Source organism: Neoarius graeffei, chromosome 25 (genome assembly GCF_027579695.1).
Source record: "Neoarius graeffei isolate fNeoGra1 chromosome 25, fNeoGra1.pri, whole genome shotgun sequence".
NCBI lineage: Eukaryota > Metazoa > Chordata > Actinopteri > Siluriformes > Ariidae > Neoarius > Neoarius graeffei.
In genome coordinates this window covers 139,536-165,381 of record NC_083593.1, presented here as the reverse complement: position 1 = coordinate 165,381, position 25,846 = coordinate 139,536, and the positions used below count along the sequence as shown (strand labels likewise).

Genomic DNA, 25,846 nt, shown 5'->3' with positions numbered 1-25,846 from the left:
TCTTTTTTGTGGAGAAACGAGGTGGCAGACTCCAACCCTACAATGATTACAAAGGGTTGAACCAGGTATCAGTAAAATACCCTTATCCCCTTCCTCTAGTTCCTGCGGCTCTAGGACAACTTTGATCAGCTAAGATATTTTCTAAGTTGGATCTAAGAAGTGCATACAACTTGATCAGGATCAAAAGGGGCAATGAATGGAAGACTGCCTTTAGCACAACCGCCGGCCATTTTGAGTACCAGGTGATGCCATATGGTCTTTCTTCAGTGCTTAGCATGTTCCAATGCCTAATCAACAATGTGCTATGGGACACACTAGGCAGATTCACTATCACATACATTGAAGACATCTTGATCTACTCCACAGATGAAGAGAATCACAAGAAGCACGTCAGAACCATCCTGAAGCGCCTACTCGAAAATCACCTCTTTGTCAAGGCAGAGAAATGCAAGTTTCATCAGGTTTGAATCTCCTTCCTATAATAATAATAATAATAATTTCAATTTATATAGCGCCTTTCACAAACCCAAGGATGCTTTACAAAAGAGTTACCACCAAAAAAAAATTAGGAAGAATAGTGTGAGGTAAAGAGAAAGGTTTTCAAGTTGGCTTTGAAGGAAGAGAGAGTGGAACAGTCACGAAGCGATTGTGGTAACGAATTCCAAAGTTTAGGAGCAGCAACACTAAATGATCTGCCACCCATAGATGCCAATTTAAAACAAGGAACAGTCAGAAGTCCACAGACAGAAGATCTGAGGGAGCGGGAGGGACAGTACAAATGAATTAACTCACAGAGATAGGAAGGAGCGAAACCATGAAGAGCTTTATAGGTGAAAAGCAAAATTTTGTATTTGATCCGGGAGATAACTGGCAACCAATGCAGTTGCTGTAAAACAGGAGTGATGTGAGCAGTGCGCTTGGGGAGTGTGAGGATTCTTGCTGCTGAGTTTTGAATGTACTGCAGGCGATTGAGCAATGTGGCAGGGAGACCATAAAAGAGAGAATTGCAATAGTCAAGACGAGAAAAAATAAATGCATTGACCAACATATTGGCATCAGGTTCCAAAAGAAAAGGGCGGAGATGAGCAATATTGCGGAGGTGAAAGAAAGCATTCTTAGTAATTAGTTTAAGATGGGGTTCAAACATAAGGGTGGAGTCAAAGATAACTCCAAGGTTTTTTATAACTTGGGAAGGATGAATAGACACACCATCTACATCAATAGTAAAACTAGAGAAATTCTGAACCTGTCTTTTGGTACCTACTAATAGAACCTCCGTTTTGTCATTAACAACTTTCAAGAGAGCAGATTCAGTGCTATGCATATTACGAAAGCCTGACTGAAAGGGTTCATAGAGATCATTTTGAGCAAGGAAAGTATGAAGCTGAGAGGCTACAACTCTCTCCATTACTTTAGCTAGAAAAGGGAGATTTGAAATGGGTCTGTAATTGGACAGTGAAAGAGAATCTAGACCAGGTTTCTTTAGTATTGGTGTAACTGAAGCAATTTTGAGGGAGATGGGAACAGTGCCTAAAGCAAAACACTGATTAATCAAATGAGCAATATAAGGGGAGATAGCAGATTCCTAGGATAAATGATAAGCACCGAAGGAGTTAGCATGGACTCCTCCACGGTCTCCGCAGTTACTTCCTGGCCCACACCCAATTCTGTAAAGGAACTTCAGTGTTTTTTGGGGTTCGCGAACTTCTACCACCGATTCATCAGGAGTTTCAGCACTATCGCTAACCCCTTAACAATGTTAACCCATCCCATTCTCCTAACTCAGTGCTTCATGCAATCCATCACCTGGGACTTGGACAGAGAGATAAGAAGGGCTCAGCCACAAAGTCTTCCCCATAACCTTCCTCCTGGCCTACTCTATGCGCCCAAGCAGTTTCGAGGGCGACTCATCACATGGACCCATGCGTCACCTGCCACAGGGCATCCTGGCAGCCACCACACTCATCTGATGTTAAAGAATAAGTATTGGTGGGAAAACATGCTGACAGAAATTAACCAATTCATAGCCTTTTGTTCTACATGTGCTCAGGCCAAAGTTCCTCGAGCCCCTCCCACTGGCAAATTGTGCCCCCTCCCCGTTCCTCAGAGACCCTGGTCCCATATAGCCATTGACTTCATCATGGACCTCCTGCCCTCTGAGGAGAACACCACCATTAGATTAGATTAGATTAGATTAGATTAGATTAGATTAGATTAGATTAGATTAGATTAGATTAGATTAGATTAGATTAGATTAGATTAGATTAGATTAGATTAGATTAGATTAGATTAGATTAGATAAAACTTTATTGATCCCTTTGGGTGGGTTCCCTCAGGGAAATTAAGATTCCAGCATCATTACAGATAAACAGAGAAAAGAAATAGAGAAAACTTCTAGATAAATTGAAATAAATTAAGTATTTACATATACAAATGTAAAAAGAATAAGATATGGGGAAGAGAAGGAGGGTGAAAACGGGGGGTAGAGGGGGGCGGCGGCAGGAGAGATATCGCACTTTATATTGCACATTGTCCAGTATTGCTTCTTGTTAGGCTAGGCTACTGCTCCTTCCCCATCCTCTGTCCTCCTGTTACTCCTCCTCCCCCCAGAGAGGAGTTGTACAGTCTGATGGCGTGAGGGACAAAGGAGTTTTTAAGTCTGTTCGTCCTGCACTTGGGAAGGAGCATTCTGTCACTGAACAGGCTCCTCTGGTTGCTGATGACGGTGTGCAGAGGGTGACTGGCATCATCCATGATGTTCAATAGTTTGTCCATAGATCTCTTCTCTGCCACCATCACCAGAGAGTCCAGCTTCATGCCGACCACAGAGCCAGCCTGCCTGATCAGTTTGTCCAGCCTGGATGTGTCCTTCTTGGATGTGCTGCCCCCCCAGCACACTACGGTGTAAAACAGGACACTGGCGACCACAGACTGATAGAACATCCACAGGAGTTTCCTGCAGATGTTAAAAGATCGCAGCCTCCTAAGGAAGTATAGCCTGCTCTGTCCCTTCCTGTATAAATGTTTGGTGTTGCAAGTCCAGTCCAGCTTGCTGTCCAGCCGCAGCCCGAGGTACTTGTAGGAATCCACCATTATGGTGACCGTGGACCGCTTCTCGAAGGCTCTCAAACTCATCCCCATTCCAGGCATCCCAACAGCATCTAAGACAGCAGAACTCCTTTTCCAGTATGTGTTCAGGTACTATGGTATCCCAGAAGATATAGTCAGTGACAGAGGATTGCACTTAATTTCTCGTTTCTGGACCTGCTTCATGGAGAGGTTAGGGGTTGCTGTAAGTCTCACATCAAGTTACCAAGCTCAGTCCAATAGCCAGGCTGAGAGAGCCAACCAGGAGATCGGTCACTTCCTGAGAATCTTCTGCATGCACAACCAGGGGGACTGGGCACGCTTTCTCCCATGGGCCGAGTATGCACAGAACTCCCTCAGTCACTCTGCTACACAGTTAACACCATTTCAGTGCATACTCTGCTACCAACCACTCTTGTTCCCTTGGGATGATGCACCAAGCCAGGTACAGGTGGTAGACAACTGGTTTACATGCAGTCAAGCAATATGGGAGGAGGTTCACCAACGCTTTGAAACAATCAATACTAAGTATAAGGAATATGCAGGCAGACATAGAGGAGAAAACCCAGATTTCTCCTCAGGCGACAGAGTATGGGTGGCTACGAAAAACCTAAGAAAGCCCAACACCTGCAAAAAACTTCAGCCACGATACATTGGGCCATTCAAGGTATTGCAACACATTAATGAAGTCTCCTACCACTTAGAACTCCCCCCTCACAGCAGACTATCACCCACATTTCATGTCTCCAACCTCAAACCAGCTGTCCTGGGCCCCCTGGCCAAGAACACTCCAGTCCAGGAACATCCTGAACACCTTCTAGAGGGGGAACCCATCTACCAGGTAAATAAGATTCTCAACTCCAGATGCAAGAGGACAAGTCGAGTACCTGGTAGATTAGGAAGGCTATGGACCTGAGGAACAAAGCTGAGTCTCTGCCAAGGACATCCTAGACCCTCTTCTCAAACAAGAATTTCATGCTCTGGGGGTGTCGTGGCTCAAGTGGATAAGGCACCATACCATAAATCCGGGGACCCAGGTTTCGATTCCGACCCGAGGTCATTTCCTGATCCCTCCCCGTCTTTCTCTCCCGCTCATTTCCTGTCTCTACACTGTCCTATCTAATAAAGGTGAAAAAAGCCCCCCAAAAATATCTTTAAAGAATTTCATGCTCAACATCCACACAAACCAGCACCACGAAGTAGAGGGTGCCCTAGGAAAAATTCAGCTCCCAGAGGGAGCTCCTTGGCGGGGGGCTCTGTCAGTAAACCTGCTGTCGACACTCGAACTACAATCATGGATATTCAGGACTACAATCCCGAAGACTTACAGTGCCCTGTCTCCTGAATATTAACTACAGCTGACACTCATTTCCTCAGTTAGCCCTTCTCCTACTTAAACCACACTCACACTCCACTCCAATGCAAAGTATTGTTCTGTATTCACTAGGGTTGGGCGGTATCCAAATTTTGATACCTTTAAACCGTCTCTGTGTTTTCCCGGGGTATACGGTATTACCGAGAAAAAAATAATATTTTGTTTCGGCCTACTGTGTAACGTGCGCCTATGCCTCAAATGTACTATTTAAAAGCAGCATAGCGAATTGTGTGCATTGTGGTATGGATTAAGCAGCAAAGCGAATTTTGTGCATTGATGAATGGATTAAGAGATATTTCAAAGCATCACGCAACTCTTCCTTCATCTTGAAAATAGCATTCAACTGTCGTTTACACGTCTGCGTTGAAACGCCATTTGCAGCACTATTTCACCTACTCCATCAAAAAAAAGTACACGATGAGCAGGATCATACCCTTTCAAGCATGGGAAATAAAAAAAGAAAAAGAATCAACCAACACCCAAGTCCGTTTAGACTGCGCGATACACCATATTCTTCAGCGCAAATGAGGCGAACCTAATTCAAATGCGCGGTAGCTGCACAAGGCAAAATCATATGGGCCCACGTCATGCCATGGCGGGGAAATTAATAATCAAATGGCCTTACCTTGCTTAAAACGTTGTCTTGATCACATAACTCCTTACAATTATTCCACTTAAATCCATACGGTTTAACACACCCAACAAAGATAGCAAGCGCATTGCTAATTCCCACCAGAAACCTAACAGTTTACGCTACGATGTTTTCTTCCGTTTCTTCAGTAGATGACATTTCAAACGTTTATTACCCACATCCCAAATGTCATACGTTATATTATTTTACCTTGTTGTTACTCATGTAACCTACTCAAAACACAACTCATTGGAGAGATCTCGTGGAAGTGGAGTACCCCAGGCTATGGTGTGCCTTAGGGGACATATTAGATTTTTCGTTTGGTTTGAAACCAAAATACTGCCACACTGCCGATGTTGTATTTTTTTTTGCCACTAACTCGTTATCTTGACTTGCCATCTTTCAACCGCGGTCTCAGTCTCTTTTTTTTTTTTTTTTTTAGATAAGACAGTATAGAGAGACAGGAAATGAGCGGGGGAGAGAGAGTCGGGATCTTGCGAAGCTTTCTGTCAGACTCCAAAATGTCACGCAGGGTTGCCATGGTAACGACATAAACAACCCTGCACGCGATGAAAACTTCTTTAGGAAATTGATAGAATTAGTGAAAATACGATCACACAGTTATTCGGGATGATCTTCAATTTATTATTTTATATTATGACCTCATGTACTCCATATTTATTTAGATATATTTTTTTAAAATGACGGTAATGAGACCGATACCGTTGGTACTTTTGGATACCTCGGGATACCTTCTTACCGTAATACCGCCCAACCCTAGTATTCACCCAGTTCATACCAAGCCATGCATTTTTCTATCTGCCTCTCGATTTTCTGACCTTTGCTAGCCTTCCTTCGTTTACGCCCTTTGTCTCGTCTTCTCTACCTTGTTTGCTGATCAACTGACCCTCGCTTGTTTCCGGACCTCGCTTCTTGTCTATCATTTTGGCTTCGTCGACAGTCTGCTTCCCCGCTCTCCTCTCCATTGTAAGTGTCTGCACTCTGACATTGTCTCTAGGCTGAGAAGAGTTTAGAGCTGCTCACTCATTAGTTCGGACTTCATTGCCGGGACAGAAGGCCATGGCAGTGTATGTTTATGTAGGAAGTGAGAGATGAGTTAACCAATCAGATTTTGATTTATAGTAGGAGGGACCAAAAATTTATCACCCTCAGCCTTCTCAAAGGCTAACGTGAGTTTAACCGCGATTTGGTGCCGTCAGCACAGCAGTGAAGTCACCTTCCAGCTGGTGTAGCGTTAATCAATAGTGTTAGTGAATGCTAATAAAGCGGTCAAGCCAGTGCTATCGAGAGCAAGTAGCACAGGCTAATGACCAAGAAAGTAAGATTTCAATCTCCAGACTCTTCTTCCACGCTGCATGCTCGGCACATTATTTTTCACTCAGACTTAAGTATTCATTTCCCTGTGTAATTTACTGAGTTACTTTTAATATCAACAACTACACACAACGGAACGACCTAGCAGCCTGACGCTAATCCCTTACAAAATCCTTTTCACTGTTTTTTTTGTTTTTTTTTTGTTTTTTTGCTGTGTCTGAAGTCCCAACTCTAATAGTAACAGTTCGCCACTGCTTGTAAATACAGTGGGGCAAAAAAGTATTTAGTCAGCCACCAATTGTGCAAGTTCTCCCATTTAAAAAGATGAGAGAGGCCTGTAATTTTCATCATAGGTACACTTCAACTGTGAGAGACAGAATGGGGGGAAAGAATCCAGGAAATCACATTGTAGGATTTTTAATGAATTAATTGGTAAATTCCTCGGTAAAATAAGTATTTGGTCACCTACAAACAAGCAAGATTTCTGGCTCTCACAGACCTGTAACAACTTCTTTAAGAGGCTCCTCTGTCCTCCACTCGTTACTTGTATTAATGGCACCTGTTTGAACTCGTTATCAGTATAAAAGACACCTGTCCACAACCTCAAACAGTCACACTCCAAACTCCACTATGGCCAAGACCAAAGAGCTGTCAAAGGACACCAGAAACAAAATTGTAGACCTGCACCAGGCTGGGAAGACTGAATCTGCAATAGGTAAGCAGCTTGGTGTGAAGAAATCAACTGTGGGAGCAATTATTAGAAAATGGAAGACATACAAGACCACTGATAATCTCCCTCGATCTGGGGCTCCACGCAAGATCTCACCCCGTGGGGTCAAAATGATCACAAAAATGGTGAGCAAAAATCCCAGAACCACACGGGGGGACCTAGTGAATGACCTGCAGAGAGCTGGGACCAAAGTAACAAAGGCTACCATCAGTAACACACTACGCCGCCAGGGACTCAAATCCTGCAGTGCCAGACGTGTCCCCCTGCTTAAACCAGTACATGTCCAGGCCCGTCTGAAGTTTGCTAGAGAGCATTTGGATGATCCAGAAGAGGATTGGGAGAATGTCATATGGTCAGATGAAACCAAAATAGAACTTTTTTGGTAAAAACTCAACTTGTCGTGTTTGGAGGAGAAAGAATGCTGAGTTGCATCCAAAGAACACCATACCTACTGTGAAGCATGGGGGTGGAAACATCATGCTTTGGGGCTGTTTTTCTGCAAAGGGACCAGGACGACTGATCCGTGTAAAGGAAAGAATGAATGGGGCCATGTATCGTGAGATTTTGAGTGAAAACCTCCTTCTATCAGCAAGGGCATTGAAGATGAAATGTGGCTGGGTCTTTCAGCATGACAATGATCCCAACCACACTGCCTGGGCAATGAAGGAGTGGCTTCGTAAGAAGCATTTCAAGGTCCTGGAGTGGCCTAGCCAGTCTCCAGATCTCAACCCCATAGAAAATCTTTGGAGGGAGTTGAAAGTCCGTGTTGCCCAGCGACAGCCCCAAAACATCACTGCTCTAGAGGAGATCTGCATGGAGGAATGGGCCAAAATACCAGCAACAGTGTGTGAAAACCTTGTGAAGACTTACAGAAAACGTTTGACCTCTGTCATTGCCAACAAAGTATTGAGATGAACTTTTGTTATTGACCAAATACTTATTTTCCACCATAATTTGCAAATAAATTATTTAAAAATCAGACAATGTGATTTTCTGGATTTTTTTTTCTCATTTTGTCTCTCATAGTTGAAGGCTACGTTCACACTGCAGGCTGAAGTGACTCAAATCCGATCTTTTCGCCCATATGTGACCTGTATCCGATCTTTTATTGACAATATGAATGACACAGATCCGATTTTTTCAAATCCGACCCAGGCCATTTGGATATGTGGTCCTAATTCCGATTCCTATCCGCTCTTTTCATATGCGACTTCAGTCTGAACCGCCAGGTCGCATTCATCCGACTTGCACGTCATCAACAAGCCACAAACGTCACTATTCTGCGCTGAAGTAGGCGGCGGGTCTCTCAAAAAAGTTACAACAACATGGCGCATAATCACGGGCGCAGATAGAGGGTGGGACGAGTCATATTTAAATTCACCTCGTTCGGTCCCCCCCACTTATAGGGAGGAAAAAACGTCTATGCTGTCTTTCTTTGCATAAGGCAAACCTCACGGAAAAATCAAAAGACTAATTACCATTCGGTTTATTGAGGTGCACAGCAGTGTATACATAGTTGCAACAACTCACATAAAACAAAGACTGATATTCGGTTGGTTGAGCTGCGCAGACTGCACAGGTTGCGAGCTCGAGCTTGGTTGCTATGGTTACTAACAACAAGTTTGACAGGCATATCGGGGTTGGGGTTGGTTTGCTGGCAGCTTTGTCCCCCCCAGTTTTTTGTCCCTCCCAGTTCAAAAAACGTATCTGCGCCCCTGCGCATGACATCAATGCGAGGGACGCTTCGGGCTGTGAAGGTTCTGAATCTTCTCAATGGAAGGACGCAGAGGTTAGGGAGCTGATTTCCATTTGGGGGGATGCAGCTATTCAAGCTAGATTGGATGAGTCATACCGCAACCGGGCGGTTTTACTTCCGTAAACACTGGCCATGCTCACTGCGTGTGACGTCGTCGTATCCTGCAATGCGCATGCGGAACACTTTTAGGTCGCTTTTCGTTCATACTGAGGATCACATACAAGTCGCATATATTTGTTAATGTGAACGAACTCACAAAAAAATCGGATTTCACAAAAAAATCGGAATTGAGCATTAAGCCTTGCAGTGTGAACGTAGCGGAAGTGTACCTATGATGAAAATTACAGGCCTCTCTCATCTTTTTAAGTGGGAGAACTTGCACAATTGGTGACTGACTAAATACTTTTTTGCCCCACTGTATGCGTGAAGGATATCTAATGAAGGCTTGGGAGCCTTTCAGGTGTTCAGCGTATCTTTAGTTTCAGTTTTCAGTTTATTTATTTAGTGTTTAATTATAGCATAGCTAATCCTAGCACTGGATTAGCCTAGTCTTTCTCTTTCCCAGCAAACAAAGAAAACCGTTCTCACTGGATATTTGCATCAGCTCTGACGTGTGATGTCATGTTCAGGCGCGTAACTATAGCAGGTTCAGCCGCACCTGGGCCCGTGACCGTCGGGGGGCCCGTTGCGGATTTTTTTTTTTACAAATCCATCAAATAAACGCTATATAAAATGATAATAGGTCTTTGTTGTCATTCTATTTCACAAAAGTAACTTTGTTTCTATTGAGATTACAAGGAATTCTGGGTAGGCTGATCTGGGTAGACTGATCTCAGTATCTTTGATATCTGCATATTTCCATTATCGTTGCGAGCGAAACAATGCCCTTCAAACACAAAAGCGGCTCCAAGAAGCGGCAGGAGCGTAGGGAAGAACAGGAAAGGGTGGCAAACTAACATCTACTCCTTCCCTGTATGGAAAAAGACCAGATATAATTTTCATCACACTGACACAGTAATAGTTGTTCTGTGGATAGTTTTTTTTTATCGCTGTATATTCTGGCGAGACATTTTTAGACACTCCATGGTGTCTAACTGGAGGTGGAGCTTTCATAGGCTGTGTCTGAAATCACTCACTCATTCACTACTCCCTACTCACTATCTAGGGAACTTTCGGACACTACTCCACCGCGCTGTTATTTACGTCATTACTGTCGCACAATTAAAACGTGCCAGATCAGTCGGCTGGTGGGTTTTCAAAATAATAAATACACGCGTGTATTTTTGTGATAAATCCATATTATACTGAGCGTATTTCCTCATCTCATCTCATTATCTGTAGCCGCTTTATCCTGTTCTACAGGGTCGCAGGCGAGCTGGAGCCTATCCCAGCTGACTACGGGTGAAAGGCGGGGTTCACCCTGGACAAGTCACCAGGTCATCACAGGGCTGACACATAGACACAGACAACCATTCACACTCACATTCACACCTACGCTCAATTTAGAGTCACCAGTTAACCTAACCTGCATGTCTTAAATCCTCCCTTAAGTGTCACTATGCCCACTAGGGGGCCCGCATTCCACACGTCGCACCGGGGCCCGCGGCGAGCTTCTTACGCCACTGGTCATGTTGTCTTGACAGTGTGCAGTATCGTAAACCATATTGCATGCTCATTCTCCATTGGGTAGAGTGACGTAATACACATAGGATAAGCGATATGCTAACAATATTGCATGCTATGAAACCCGCGAGAAGGGAAGAGAATACGTGTTTTTATTCCATGGAAAAAGTGTCCTGTATGTATATAATATTTCCTGATATTTCACTCCGATGATGTCACTCCTAGTGTTTTCCCACTGACTCAATGCGTGTGGTCAAAATGGCGAACCAGTTCAAAATGAAAATTCTTTTGATTAACCTGTGTATTTTTTGTGGCTGTGTCCAAATAATATAAAGAACATTACATGGTGGTGTGAAGATATGAAGTTTATCTTCGAGTGGTGAATATATATCACAAGTGAGTGAAGTGAATGAGTGAAAATATTTTCAACATATCAACTTCATATCTTCACGCCACCATGTAATATCCTCTATATATTATGTATATACATTTTTTAAATATCGTGTCCACATATTTTTCCCTATAAATTTTTATATTTTATGACCCCAAATCAGAAAAAGTTGGGAGAGACAGAACCTCTTTCGTGTGCCTGAAGTTGTACAGGCATTGTTGTGCTTTCTTTACTACAGCTCTGGTGTGCTCTGACCAGGCGAGGTCCTCTGAGATATGAACACCAAGGAATCTGAAGCTGTTGACCCTCTATATTGCAGATTCTGTTTATTCTGAGGGATGTGTGTGATCTTGCCTGTTTTGTGTAGTCCACACTCACTTCCTTAGTCTTGACTAAGGGAGAGGTTGTTTTTCTGGCACTTTAGTACTAGGGTTCTGACCGTCTTATCTTTCTTCAAGATCAGACTTGTAATCATTGTGCTGCCTACAAATTGGACAGTTTTGGAGTTCCTTGTGGCCACACAGTCGGGAAGATCCAGCTACACAGTGATGGTTACAGGTCCAAGTCTCTGAACTTGACGTCCAGTCTAAAGGGCACTATGGTGTTGAATCTTGAACTGTAATCTACAAACAGCATTTGTACAAGGATGTTGTTCTTTTCCAGGTGAGAGAGAGGGCTGTGTGTAGGACAGTAGGCTGTGTGTATCGGCTGTAGATCTGTTTTGATGGTCACCAACTTGCAGAGTGTCTCCAGTGTTAGGAAGCATGGTTCAGCTCAGGATTCTCACATGGTTCTCAAATCTCTTGCTGCTGATGGTGAATGCTATGTGTCACCAGTCAGTAAGACGTGTTGTTTTGTTACGCTTAGGAACGGGCTCGATTACTGACTTCTTAAATCAGGTGGGAATAGCAGAGAGAGTGAGTAGATAGAAACATTAAAAATGTCTGTGAAACAGTGGCTCCCTGATCTGTGCTTGCTCGGAGGCTGCCATGTGGCCTGATTGCTTTGCGTGTGTTGACTCACCTGAAGAGCTTGTGCACATCATGGATGCAGATCTGCTGTATCTGCAGACTTGGGAGCAATCACTGTGACCTTGACCTTGGCATTATAAACTTCAACATTAAAAACATATCCTTGTGCTAGTTCACAGAGTCCATCTTGTTAAGGGGGAGGTGAGTTCAGCATGAAAAGAAAACACTAAGTTAAGTTAAGGCCTGTTGTTAGTGTAATTTGGTGAGCTGTGCCCCCATCCTGCTGATGTGAACACAAGATGAATTATAACACACACACACACACACACACACACACACACACACACACACACGTAGTCTGAAGACCTCAGGAGGTGTTGCAGGGAATATATAGTGCCTAATAAAACAATGTCTCATGTTCACTGTGTGAAGGAGACACGGTACCTCTCCACACACATTTAAATGTCAGGCAAACTGGTGTTATTTTTATTTTTTTCTTAAATAATTGTAAAATGAATAATTGATTAATTTACCATTCGCCACTTGAGTTCTCCTGCCAGGACCACTGAGAACTACGAGGTTTGGCTATTAAATAACAAGACTGGTGAACCAAGTGTGTGCACTATGTGGTTTACTTTGACCAAGGGGAAAGCATGGACAACACCTGAAAGTTGTTTATGAAAGTATGAGAGTACGCATCACTTGAAGTAGATGTGTTTTCCTGATGTGTCATAAAAATGGTGAGTTCAAAAATTGAGCAGTGCATCAAAATGAAAATGAAGAAATGTGCCAGCACACTCAGTGCTTGACCACCTCTTGATTCTCCTGATCCAGCACCATCTAACTTTTTCTTTTCCCTAAAATCAAACCTGCATTCAAGGGAACTCGTTTCCAGTCTGTTCCAGAAATGAAGAAGAAAACAATGGACCTTCTGAGACAACAGAAGAAGATCTACTGCATTGCTTTGATCGGTGGAAGACCAGAATGCAGATGTGTGGAGGTGCAGAAGGGGAATATACTGAAGGGGAAAGAATGGAAATGATAATTTCTTCATTAAAATTGAATTACAGCATTAGTCTTGTTATTTAATAGCCACACCTCGTATACTTCTCCAGAGGACTCTGTTGGCTGAGGACTGAATTTTTATACTCTGTTTCATTAACTGAAGCAAAAGGACTCTGTGATGTCTGTGTCGTACTGGTGTGATGCATTCTGGGTAACGTATAATCTACTACTGTGTCAGTGCCAAGACTGTGACGCTGTCAGCATTGATATCAAAGCATTAATTAACCTGATCAATCAATACTTGATTAAAATCAAAATTTCTTACAGTGCTAAAAAAGGTGTGATTGTACACACGCACACGAATTTGAACACAGGTACACACTGAACACAATGTGGAAAATTTGGTTTTCCTGTGAAAGGAAATGCTTTCAGACACACACACTGAACTGTATGGCAGTAGGAAGAGAGGGTGGAGTACACACACGCACACAGAGGAAAGAGAGGATCAAGAGGGCAAACTGTCCATCTCTGACTCACTCTCTGGCTCACACACACACACACACACACACACACACACACACACACACACAAGTGAGAAGATGACATAGAAACTAGTTTATAGATAAAAACTATCAATAAACTAGTTAGTGTGCTTGCAAAAGCACACTATTGTTCTTCTTAAGTTTTATTATTATTATTATTATTATTATTACATTTCACCCGTTTTTTGGATCCACTACTCCTCCTAGGGCTTTCGAGATAGAGACACCGTTCCAACGCTGAAACGTAGGGCCCGATCTGGAATGGTGTGCTTATTAAAATGGTTGCACTACCCCTTGTCGTTTGTTTGGTATTCCCGTTTTTCGCCAAAATTCCGTGCCATTAAAATGAATGGGTAGAACTTTGGAATGATGACGTCATAAGGAGCTCCCCCACTCTCGACGTTAGAGCGGAGGAGCAGCAAAAAAAAAAATTAAAACTGCGATTTTACAGCCAAAATCCATGTTTTAAACCCTGTTAAACCTCTGAATTAAATTGAAAAACATATAAAAGGGTGGAGAGGAGATTTCACTGCGTGAAGCGTCTCCCTTCAAAATGATGTGAAAGAGTGTGACGGGCTGAGCCGTGATGCTGACAGAGCGCGCAGCGCGCAGGCAGCCATTTGCCGGCATTTTTAAATCACTGCTGTCCTGTCCTGTCGCTATTCTCATTGCCACCACCGTATGTACTGTTTAAGATCTCTTTCATATTGTCATTATTCACCATTTGCCATAGATTAATTACGCAGAGCCAAACTTAGTGTTTAGAGTGCAGGGAAAGGCCTACTGGCACTTCTAGATGGCTATGATTTGTGCATCTGACTCATTCAAAATATTTGCTTGAAACATATTGTCATTTTCATTCTTCATCTGTATAATTTTTGTCTAGTATCAAAAAGTAAAATAATTCACACTGGCTGTTAAAAACTTCATTTATTGGTTAAAACTTTTGTTATTACAACTCCGGTAGCAATTCACTCACCAGGCATTCAAAACGTTCTTCCGTGTCTCGTTTGGGGAAACAGATGGACTGTTCCACTGGGGGGGAATAGAGGGGTTTCCCGGGTTCTTTGTGGGGTAGCCCATTGTGATGGGGGTGTTTTAGGGGTAATGACTTAAAAGCCATTTGGAGGGTTCAATAAGGTATTTTTGTGTATGTCAGTTATTGTATGTATTTTTGTGTTGTTTTCTTTTTTGATTTATTATTTGGTAATAATTATGTTATTTAGTTAATTGATCATTTTTGACAGTGGGGCTATCCAGTGGGTGGGGCTACAGTTAGCAATGTTAGGCCCAAGAGCCTCAGTAGGTGAGGGTTGGCGGTGAAGTGAACGTGTCTTGTTAACTGAAGTTGCTCTTGATAGTGGTTCAGGGTCTGAGGACTTAGCCTGGCTATTTATGCTTGTTTATTTTCGTTTTGTACAGTTTTTGTATATTTTTTCATGCACGCTTGTCACTGTAAATATTTGCACATTGGTAAAAAAAAGAGAAAAAGAAAGAAAAAATAAACGAAGCCTTTTCGTTGAAAACTATTTGGTCTCCTCCGTCTTCTCTGCTGCTGGGGCTATCCTGCCACAAAGAGACTTTGAGCCAGAGAAGGAGTGAGAGCTGTTGACCAAAGCCATTTAAAACAAGGATTTCAGAGCGTGAAAACACATTCTCATATCTTAACCCTTTACTGTTGCTGGCAACATTTGAGCAAGCACACTCCAGCAGTTTCTGCAGAGGAAATGCAATCTAGTTTATTGTTTATACTGCTTATTTCATGTTTACCTCAAGTGCCCTTGACTGTTTATTTGCTCCAATTTATATGTGTGTGTGTGTGTGTACAGTGGGGCAAAAAAGTATTTAGTCAGCCACCAATTGTGCAAGTTCTCCCATTTAAAAAGATGAGAGAGGCCTGTAATTTTCATCATAGGTACACTTCAACTATGAGAGACAGAATGGGGGGAAAGAATCCAGGAAATCACATTGTAGGATTTTTAATGAATTAATTGGTAAATTCCTCGGTAAAATAAGTATTTGGTCACCTACAAACAAGCAAGATTTCTGGCTCTCACAGACCTGTAACAACTTCTTTAAGAGGCTCCTCTGTCCTCCACTCGTTACTTGTATTAATGGCACCTGTTTGAACTCGTTATCAGTATAAAAGACACCTGTCCACAACCTCAAACAGTCACACTCCAAACTCCACTATGGCCAAGACCAAAGAGCTGTCAAAGGACACCAGAAACAAAATTGTAGACCTGCACCAGGCTGGGAAGACTGAATCTGCAATAGGTAAGCAGCTTGGTGTGAAGAAATCAACTGTGGGAGCAATTATTAGAAAATGGAAGACATACAAGACCACTGATGATCTCCCTCAATCTGGGGCGCCACGCAAGATCTCACCCCGTGGGGTCAAAATGATCACAAGAACGGTGGGCAAAAATCCCAGAACCACACGGGGGACCTCGTGAATGACCTGCAGAGAGCTGGGACCAAAGTAACAAAGGTAACACACTACGCCGCCAGGGACTCAAATCCTGCAGTGCCAGACGTGTCCCCCTGCTTAAGCCAGTACATGTCCAGGCCCGTCTGAAGTTTGCTAGAGAGCATTTGGATGATCCAGAAGAGGATTGGGAGAATGTCATATGGTCAGATGAAACCAAAATAGAACTTTTTTGGTAAAAACTCAACTTGTCGTGTTTGAAGGAGAAAGAATGCTGAGTTGCATCCAAAGAACACCATACCTACTGTGAAGCATGGGGGTGGAAACATCATGCTTTGGGGCTGTTTTTCTGCAAAGGGACCAGGACGACTGATCCGTGTAAAGGAAAGAATGAATGGGGCCATGTATCGTGAGATTTTGAGTGAAAACCTCCTTCCATCAGCAAGGGCATTGAAGATGAAACGTGGCTGGGTCTTTCAGCATGACAATGATCCTAAACACACCGCCCGGGCAACGAAGGAGTGGCTTCCTAAGAAGCATTTCAAGGTCCTGGAGTGGCGTAGCCAGTCTCCAGATCTCAACCCCATAGAAAATCTTTGGAGGGAGTTGAAAGTCCGTGTTGCCCAGCGACAGCCCCAAAACATCACTGCTCTAGAGGAGATCTGCATGGAGGAATGGGCCAAAATACCAGCAACAGTGTGTGAAAACCTTGTGAAGACTTACAGAAAACGTTTGACCTCTGTCATTGCCAACAAAGGGTATATAACAAAGTATTGAGATGAACTTTTGTTATTGACCAAATACTTATTTTCCACCATAATTTGCAAATAAATTATTTAAAAATCAGACAATGTGATTTTCTGGATTTTTTTCTCATTCTGTCTCTCATAGTTGAAGTGTACCTATGATGAAAATTACAGGCCTCTCTCATCTTTTTAAGTGGGAGAACTTGCACAATTGGTGACTGACTAAATACTTTTTTGCCCCACTGTATGTGTGTGTGTGCGCGTGTTTAGTCTATGTCTAGTTCTTATTTAGAGTGTTTATACTGTTTATAATACTGTTATGTTGTTTATTTAAATTATTCTATTTTTATTTATTGCATTGCCTGTTTGCACCGTGGGTCAGAGAGGACTGAAATTTCATCTGTGCTGTATGTCGAGCATGTATAGCATATTTGACAATAAAGTTGACTTGACTTGACTATCTGAAGGGTCTATGAGCACTACAGTGAGAGAGAGAGAGAGAGAGAGTGAGTGAGTGTGTGTGCATGCACGCGTGTGCGCGCACTACAATGTGTGTGTTTGGGGGCAGCAATGGCCTAAAGGTTAGAGAAGCAGCCTTGGGACCAAAGGGTGGCTGGTTCAATTCCTGGACCGGCCAGAAAAATCCATGGTTGAAGTGCCCTTGAGCAAGGCACCTAACCCTCCAACTGCTCCCTGAGCTCTGAGTGTGTGCATATGCTCGTTGTACATTGCTCTGGATAAGAGCATCTGCTAAATTACTGTAATGTGATATAATGTGTGTCCGCAGGTTATGACTTTACGGCAGTGTTGGAGTGGTTTGCTGAGCGAGTAGACCGGATCATTCTATTGTTTGATGCCCACAAGCTGGACATTTCAGACGAGTTCTCTGAGGTGATCCGCGCGCTGAAGAACCATGAGGACAAAATGCGCGTGGTTCTCAACAAGGCCGATCAGATCAGCACACAGCAGCTCATGCGTGTCTATGGCGCCCTCATGTGGTCTCTCGGTAAGATAGTGAACACTCCTGAGGTGCTGCGTGTCTACATCGGCTCGTTCTGGACGCAGCCTCTGCTGGTGCCTGACAACCGCCGATTGTTTGAGGCAGAACAACAAGACCTGTTTAGAGACATCCAGAGTTTACCACGTAATGCTGCTCTACGCAAACTCAATGACCTCATCAAGAGAGCTCGCCTTGCAAAGGTACCCAACACTAATACAGCACTCTCATCAAGAGGGTTCACTTTTCCAAGTTACCTGACACCCAACACTACTACAATGAGCTCATCAAGAGGGCTAGCCACAACAGCGTACTCTACACCTTACACTAATTCAGCAACCTCTTCAAAAGGGCTCGCCTTGCCGAGTTATCCTATTCATGGGCTCTGTCCTAAACTGTGCTGTACGCCCTATGTATTATGGAGTACTAATGTTGTAGATGTCCAAATACATACTTCAGAACGTGGCTGTTAAGTCATAAATCTAAACACAGCTTTGGAAATAGAGGGAAAATTATTTTATTTTTATTTTTTTACATTGGTGAGCTAAATGATTTCTTTAGGAGGGCAGGTCTGGATTCAGCCTATCTGCTGCTGTTTGCTACCCCCTGGTGTAAGATCAAATGGTTTAAGCATGCAGTACAGATACACACAAGGAATAAGAAGCATAAGAGCACAGAAAGAATCACTCAGAGGAGTGTGTGTGTGTGTGTGTGTGTGTGTGTGTGTGTAGGTGCAGGCATACATCATCGGCGCCCTGAAGAAGGAGATGCCAAACATGTTTGGGAAGGAGAATAAGAAGAAGGAGCTGATTGCTAATCTGGGAGAGATCTACACCAAGATTGAGAAAGAGTATCAGATCTCTCCTGGGGATTTCCCAAAACTCTCTAAGATGCAGGTACACCAAGTGTGTAGTGTAGCGAGTGTGGGTGTGTATAGTTTGCATGTGTGTGTTTGCATGTGTGTGTTGTGTGGAATGATGTGTCACTGAAGCAGCTCATCCTGCAGCTCTTCTTTCCTTTCCTGTGTGTGTGTGTGTGTGTGTGTGTGTGTGTGTGTAGGAGCTGCTGGGATCTCAGGACTTCACTAAGTTCCAACCGCTGAAGCCGAAGCTGTTGGAATGTGTGGATGACTTGTTGGAGAATGACATTGCAAAGCTTATGACACTGGTGCGGCAGGAGGAGTTGGCCACACCTACCACTGCAGTGGAGGGTGGAGTCTTTGAGGGCGCATCAGTGGGGCCTTTTATTGGTGATTATGGTGAGGGCGTGTCTGAGGGCATTGACGAGTTGGAGTGGGTGGTGCAGAAAGACAAGCACACCTATGACGAGATCTTCTACACACTGTCGCCCATCAACGGCAAAGTGTCTGGTGCCATGGCCAAGCGTGAGATGGTCAAGTCCAAACTGCCCAACACTGTGCTCGGAAAGATCTGGAAACTTGCTGACGTTGACAGGGACGGTTTCCTTGACAATGAGGAGTTTGCTTTAGCTAATCACCTGATCAAGGTGAAGCTTGAAGGTCATGAGTTACCTGCAGAGCTGCCTGCTCACCTGGTACCTCCATCCAAACGTGCTCAATAGAGCTCATACCCTCAATCTGACTAAGACCAAAACCACTAAATCCTAAGCTCTAAAACACAAGTCCTACACACTAAGCTCTAAACACTACCCCTTAATACCTAAAACATTAAACCATAAAACACTAATCACTAAGACCTAAAACCCTAAACTCTAAATCCTTAACCACTGAAGAGGTCAGAGCTGCACATGTTCGTCTCCCTGCACATTTTACTCTGAGTAATGATTATTCACATGAACACTATCCAATTCACTGCTGCAATAAAATAAACACTTGGGAGTTACAGATTACATTTCATTATTAAATACACTGTGTTTTTCCTTTTTGTGCTCTGACTAAACCCTCTCTCTCTCTCTCTCTCACACACACACACACACACACACACACACACACACTACTTAACGTTCTTTAGTATTTAAGTACAACCCCGATTCCAAAAAAGTTGGGACAAAGTACAAATTGTAAATAAAAACGGAATGCAATAATTTACAAATCTCAAAAACTGATATTGTATTCACAATAGAACATAGACAACATATCAAATGTCAAAAGTGAGACATTTCGGAATTTCATGCCAAATATTGGCTCATTTGAAATTTCATGACAGCAACACATCTCAAAAAAGTTGGGACAGGGGCAATAAGAGGCTGGAAAAGTTAAGGGTACAAAAAAGGAACAGCTGGAGGACCAAATTGCAACTCATTAGGTCAATTGGCAATAGGTCATTAACATGCCTGGGTATAAAAAGAGCATCTTGGAGTGGCAGCGGCTCTCAGAAGTAAAGATGGGAAGAGGATCACCAATCCCCCTAATTCTGCACCGACAAATAGTGGAGCAATATCAGAAAGGAGTTCGACAGTGTAAAATTGCAAAGAGTTTGAACATATCATCATCTACAGTGCATAATATCATCAAAAGATTCAGAGAATCTGGAAGAATCTCTGTGCGTAAGGGTCAAGGCCGGAAAACCATACTGGGTGCCCGTGATCTTCGGGCCCTTAGACGGCACTGCATCACATACAGGCATGCTTCTGTTTTGGAAATCACAAAATGGGCTCAGGAATTTTTCCAGAGAACATTATATGTGAACACAATTCACCGTGCCATCCGCCGTTGCCAGCTAAAACTCTATAGTTCAAAGAAGAAGCCGTATCTAAACATGATCCGGAAGCGCAGACGTCTTCTCTGGGCCAAGGCTCATTTAAAATGGACTGTGGCAAAGTGGAAAACTGTTCTGTGGTCAGACGAATCAAAATTTGAAGTTCTTTATGGAAATCAGGGATGCCGTGTCATTCGGACTAAAGAGGAGAAGGACGACCCAAGTTGTTATCAGCGCTCAGTTCAGAAGCCTGCATCTCTGATAGTATGGGGTTGCATTAGTGCGTGTGGCATGGGCAGCTTACACATCTGGAAAGACACCGTCAATGTTGAAAGGTATATCCAGGTTCTAGAGCAACATATGCTCCCATCCAGACGACGTCTCTTTCAGGGAAGACCTTGCATTTTCCAACACGACAATGCCAAACCACATACTGCATCAATTACAGCATCATGGCTGCGTAGAAGAAGGGTCCGGGTACTGAACTGGCCAGCCTGCAGTCCAGATCTTTCACCCATAGAAAACATTTGGCGCATCATAAAACGGAAGATACGACAAAAAAGACCTAAGACAGTTGAGCAACTAGAATCCTACATTAGACAAGAATGGGTTAACATTCCTATCCCTAAACTTGAGCAACTTGTCTCCTCAGTCCCCAGACGTTTACAGACTGTTGTAAAGAGAAAAGGGGATGTCTCACAGTGGGAAACATGGCCTTGTCCCAACTTTTTTGAGATGTGTTGCTGTCATGAAATTTAAAATCACCTAATTTTTCTCTTTAAATGATACATTTTCTCAGTTTAAACATTTGATATGTCATCTATGTTCTATTCTGAATAAAATATGGAATTTTGAAACTTCCACATCATTGCATTCCGTTTTTATTTACAATTTGTACTTTGTCCCAACTTTTTTTGGAATCGGGGTTGTATTCACATTATTACAGTGCTGTTTTTATTTTTTATATAAGAGATTTTACACTGCAGAACGTGTGTGTGTGTGTGTGTGTGTGTACAGTGTAAGCAAGTAAAGAAAATGCCTGGACCAGCTGCAGTCTGTAAAGCTTTCCATGACTATATATTCATGTTTTTTTAAGTATGTTCACACTTACTGGTTTAAGCAGCTTCCAATAAAATAAAGATTTATCACTATTAAAGAGAGACTGTGTGTATTTGTGTGTGAGTGTGCACGAGCGCCCAGGAACTGTGCATTATTGCACCACAGTGAACTTCTGCCTGACTTCACTCATACAGTCAGTTACTTGCATTTCCTGATATTTACATCTGGATGTGTTAAACAACTTAGAACATGGCACCTTTGGTGGCAGACCATACAGTTTTTAGGTGAGTAAAAGTATTGTTTTAACAATCTTTATGTAGTTTTCATAGTTATCCATACAAAACAATCTCGTCAATAGTATTGGGGGGAAAAAACAACCCAAAAGACAATAACAAAAGATATAAACAAACAAAAACAGAGCCTGTGTGAGATTGTATTAGTAAATGTTACTGACATCTAATTAATCATGTCTTCCCTTATATGTCAACCATTTCCCACATCTTTTTATATAAACATCTTCTTTCATTTTCAACTTGTATGTGAGATGCTCCATCACCAATATATCATCTATGATTGTCATCCACTGTTTGTAACTTGGAGTGTCAGACTTAAGCCAATTCTTGGTAATAGTCTTCTTCCCAGCCACCAAAAGAATCCTGACCAAATATTGGTCACTTTCATGCACCGTGCCCTCCAGATGACCCAGGTACAAAACAAGACAGGATTTAGGTATCATATATCCCAAAACATCACAGAGAACTGAGTGAATATCCCCCCAGAAGGGTTGTATTTTTGTGCAATTCCAAAAAATGTGCGTATGATCTGGATCCATGTGGCTGCATAATCTCCAACATGGCTGTTGAACATTTATCTGTTTACTTCTAATTTTAGGTGTAATAAAGTACCGAATTTGATTCTTCCAACTGAATTCCCTCCATTTCAAAGATTGTGTTGTAATTTGATGTGTTTTCCACATATCATACCATATCCTCTCTGGAATCTCCTCACCCAGCTCTCTTTCCCATTTGACTTTAACATATAATGTTGAATCTGTTCTAGAAGCCATCAAACATTCATACAGAACCGCCACAGTCTTTGGAATAGCTTGGCTATAAGCTTGTACAAGTAGCTTTATGATGGGATGTATTTTATCCTCAGTTGTTTTAATACTTTTGATATAGTAATCCCTCATTTGTAGATATCTAAATAAGTCCTGATTCATTAGATCATGTGTATTCTTTAGTTCTTGAAAGCTTTTCATTTCACCTCTTTTAATAGTTGTGCATATAGCTGTAATTCCTTTTTCTGCCCAATATTTAAATCTAACATCATATTTTCCTGGTGCAAATTTGTCATCATATGCAATCCATTTTAATAGTCCAATTTCCTTCCCTATTTTTAATTGTTTCACTATGGAATACCACATATCTAAAGTAAAGGATATCACTGGGTTAAAATTATGCTCATCTTTAATATAAGTGGGTATTTCTGTTTCACCAATACTTATTTGAATCGGGTATTTAAATGCAGACATTTCAATATCTTTCCATCTAGCTACATATCCCTCATCACACCAGTAAATTAGCTGACGCAATTGTGCAGAAAGAAAATATTCTTTTAGATTTGGGAGTGCCATTCCCCCTCTGTCTTTAGATAATTGTAGTGTGGTGTAGCGTACTCTGGGCCGTTTACCTCCCCATACAAATCTTGATATGCACTTATCCCATTTAATAAATTGGTCTTTAGATATATCTACAGGCAAAGATAGGAACAAATATAGCAGACATGGTAGAATGTTCATTTTTACCACATTTATCCTGTCATTTAATCCCAGTGGGTAAGTGAACCATCTGTCAATATCTGCCCTTATGTTTTTGTTAATGTGTTCATAGTTACTACTATATAATTTGGAAAGATCTTTAGTTACGTTTATACCCAAGTATTTAATTGATTTTGCTTCCCAGTTTATCTGCCATTCCCTAAGTTCTTGGTTTGGTGAACAGTTAAACATGAGGATTTGAGTTTTCAATATATTTATTTTATACCCTGAATAAAAACCAAATTTGTCAAGAGTTTGTATAAGCTGCTTAAATGAATTCCCTGGTTTTTTTTAAAAAATAAATCATAATGTCATCCACGAACAAGCTTATTACGTGCTCTTGTTTATTAATTTCTATACCTTTTATTGAACTGTCTTGTCTGATCATCTGGGCCAATGGCTCAATGTATAGGGCAAACAGTGTGGGGCTAAGACAGCATCCCTGTCTGGTACCTCTCTCCAAAACAAATCTTTCTGACAGAGAGCTATTGACCTTTACTCTAGCTGTAGGTTTGTTATAGATAGACTTGATGCATTGAATTGACTTCATGTTGAATCCAAATTTTCCCAAAGTTAAATATAAAAATTCCCAATTGACTCTATCAAAAGCTTTTTCTGCATCTAAGCTGATCAAAGCTGCTTGTATTTTGTCTTTATGTATTTTATGTATAATATGCAATGTTCTTCTAATATTATCTTGTGTTTGTCTATTCCTAACAAACCCACTTCGATCCTCATCTATTAAGTCTGGTACAAATGATTGGAGTCTTGTTGATATAATTGAGGTGTACATTTTGTAGTCGACGTTTAGTACTGAAGTTAGTTTTTTGTTTCTTTTTTATCAGACATCTAGTTTTTGGGTTTGTTTACCTGACATGTTTCAACGTACGACTGTCGTCTTCCTCAGAGTGTCACCGGATGTTATTGGTGACGCATCTTTTATCAGCTGATGTTTCCGAAGGCGTGGCCTTCCTGTCTGGATTGACGAACTGACAGTAGAAGGCGTGACCGACCTGTCAATCCAGACAGGAAGGCCACGCCTTCGGAAACATCAGCTGATAAAAGATGCGCCACCAATAACATCCGGTGACACTCTGAGGAAGACGACAGTCGTACGTCGAAACATGTCAGGGGACAAACTGACAGTAGAAGGCGTGACCGACCTGTCAATCCAGACAGGAAGGCCACGCCTTCGGAAACATCAGCTGATAAAAGATGCGTCACCAATAACATCCGGTGACACTCTGAGGAAGACGACAGTCGTACGTCGAAACATGTCAGGGGACGAACTGACAGTAGAAGGCGTGACCGACCTGTCAATCCAGACAGGAAGGCCACGCCTTCGGAAACATCAGCTGATAAAAGATGCGTCACCAATAACATCCGGTGACACTCTGAGGAAGATGACAGTCGTACGTCGAAACATGTCAGGGGACGAACTGACAGTAGAAGGCGTGACCGACCTGTCAATCCAGACAGGAAGGCCACGCCTTCGGAAACATCAGCTGATAAAAGATGCGTCACCAATAACATCCGGTGACACTCTGAGGAAGACGACAGTCGTACGTCGAAACATGTCAGGGGACGAACTGACAGTAGAAGGCGTGACTGACCTGTCAATCCAGACAGGAAGGCCACGCCTTCGGAAACATCAGCTGATAAAAGATGCGTCACCAACAGTGATGGGAATAACGGCGTTAGAAATAAACGGCGTTACTAACGGCGTTACTTTTTTTAGTAACGAGTAATCTAACTAATTACTTTTTACATCGTTATAACGCCGTTCCCGTTACTTACAATAAAATGCTCTGCGTTACTTTATTAAAGCTGTTCTCATCTGGCACGCTGCTCGTTCAGCCTTTCTTTACTCTGCTTTCGTGTGGGGCGGGGAGACACGAGACAACGGCACAGTAAGCCAATCAGAGTAGATTTGGACAACAGACGTAGGTAGGCCACGCCTACTGCACTACTGCGCACTCTTTCAATCGGAAGACACAGCGATGGCGAGCGGTCAGCCCAGCACTGCGCTTTCACACTGGAAATACAGCCAGGACTTTTCATTACTTGAAATAAAAGGCAAGAGTGTTTACGTGCAATGCACATTATGTCGAGGAACAAAGCGTTTGTCCTCGTCAGTGGCCAGTAATTAGTAACATAATTTTAATAACTACAAAAATATATTACATTTGATAGATGTCTTATCTCACATTGTCCCACAAACATATTAATATAGTGTAGATAACATTACTAATTGGTTAAGTGTCCATTTCAGTCATTAAACACATTTAACATTCACTTTTATTATGATTACACTAATTGAATTTTATTTTTTTTGAGGGGGAACAAAATGTAACGGAATAATTACTTTCCCTGGTAATTAGTTACTTTTATGACAAAGTAACTCCGTTACTAACTCAGTTACTTTTTGGGAAAAGTAACTAGTAACTATAACTAATTACTTTTTGAAAGTAACGTGCCCAACACTGGTCACCAATAACATCCGGTGACACTCTGAGGAAGACGACAGTCGTACGTCGAAACATGTCAGGGGACGAACTGACAGTAGAAGGCGTGACTGACCTGTCAATCCAGACAGGAAGGCCACGCCTTCGGAAACATCAGCTGATAAAAGATGCGTCACCAATAACATCCGGTGACACTCTGAGGAAGACG

The 25,846-nt window shown here is 42.3% G+C and overlaps 1 protein-coding gene across 1 annotated transcript in view; it reads left to right on the top strand.

Moving 5' to 3' along the window:
- The window catches only part of ehd1b (EH-domain containing 1b), a 45,394-nt gene extending 25,893 nt beyond the window's left edge, over positions 1-19,501 (top strand). Inside the window, exons 3-5 of the mRNA XM_060908119.1 lie at positions 17,408-17,820; positions 18,349-18,513; positions 18,677-19,501. Of these exons, the coding sequence (XP_060764102.1) occupies positions 17,408-17,820; positions 18,349-18,513; positions 18,677-19,198 (1,100 nt within the window). The 3' untranslated portion in view covers positions 19,199-19,501. The remainder of the gene's footprint in view (positions 1-17,407; positions 17,821-18,348; positions 18,514-18,676) is intronic.
- The last annotated feature ends 6,345 nt before the right edge of the window (positions 19,502-25,846 follow it).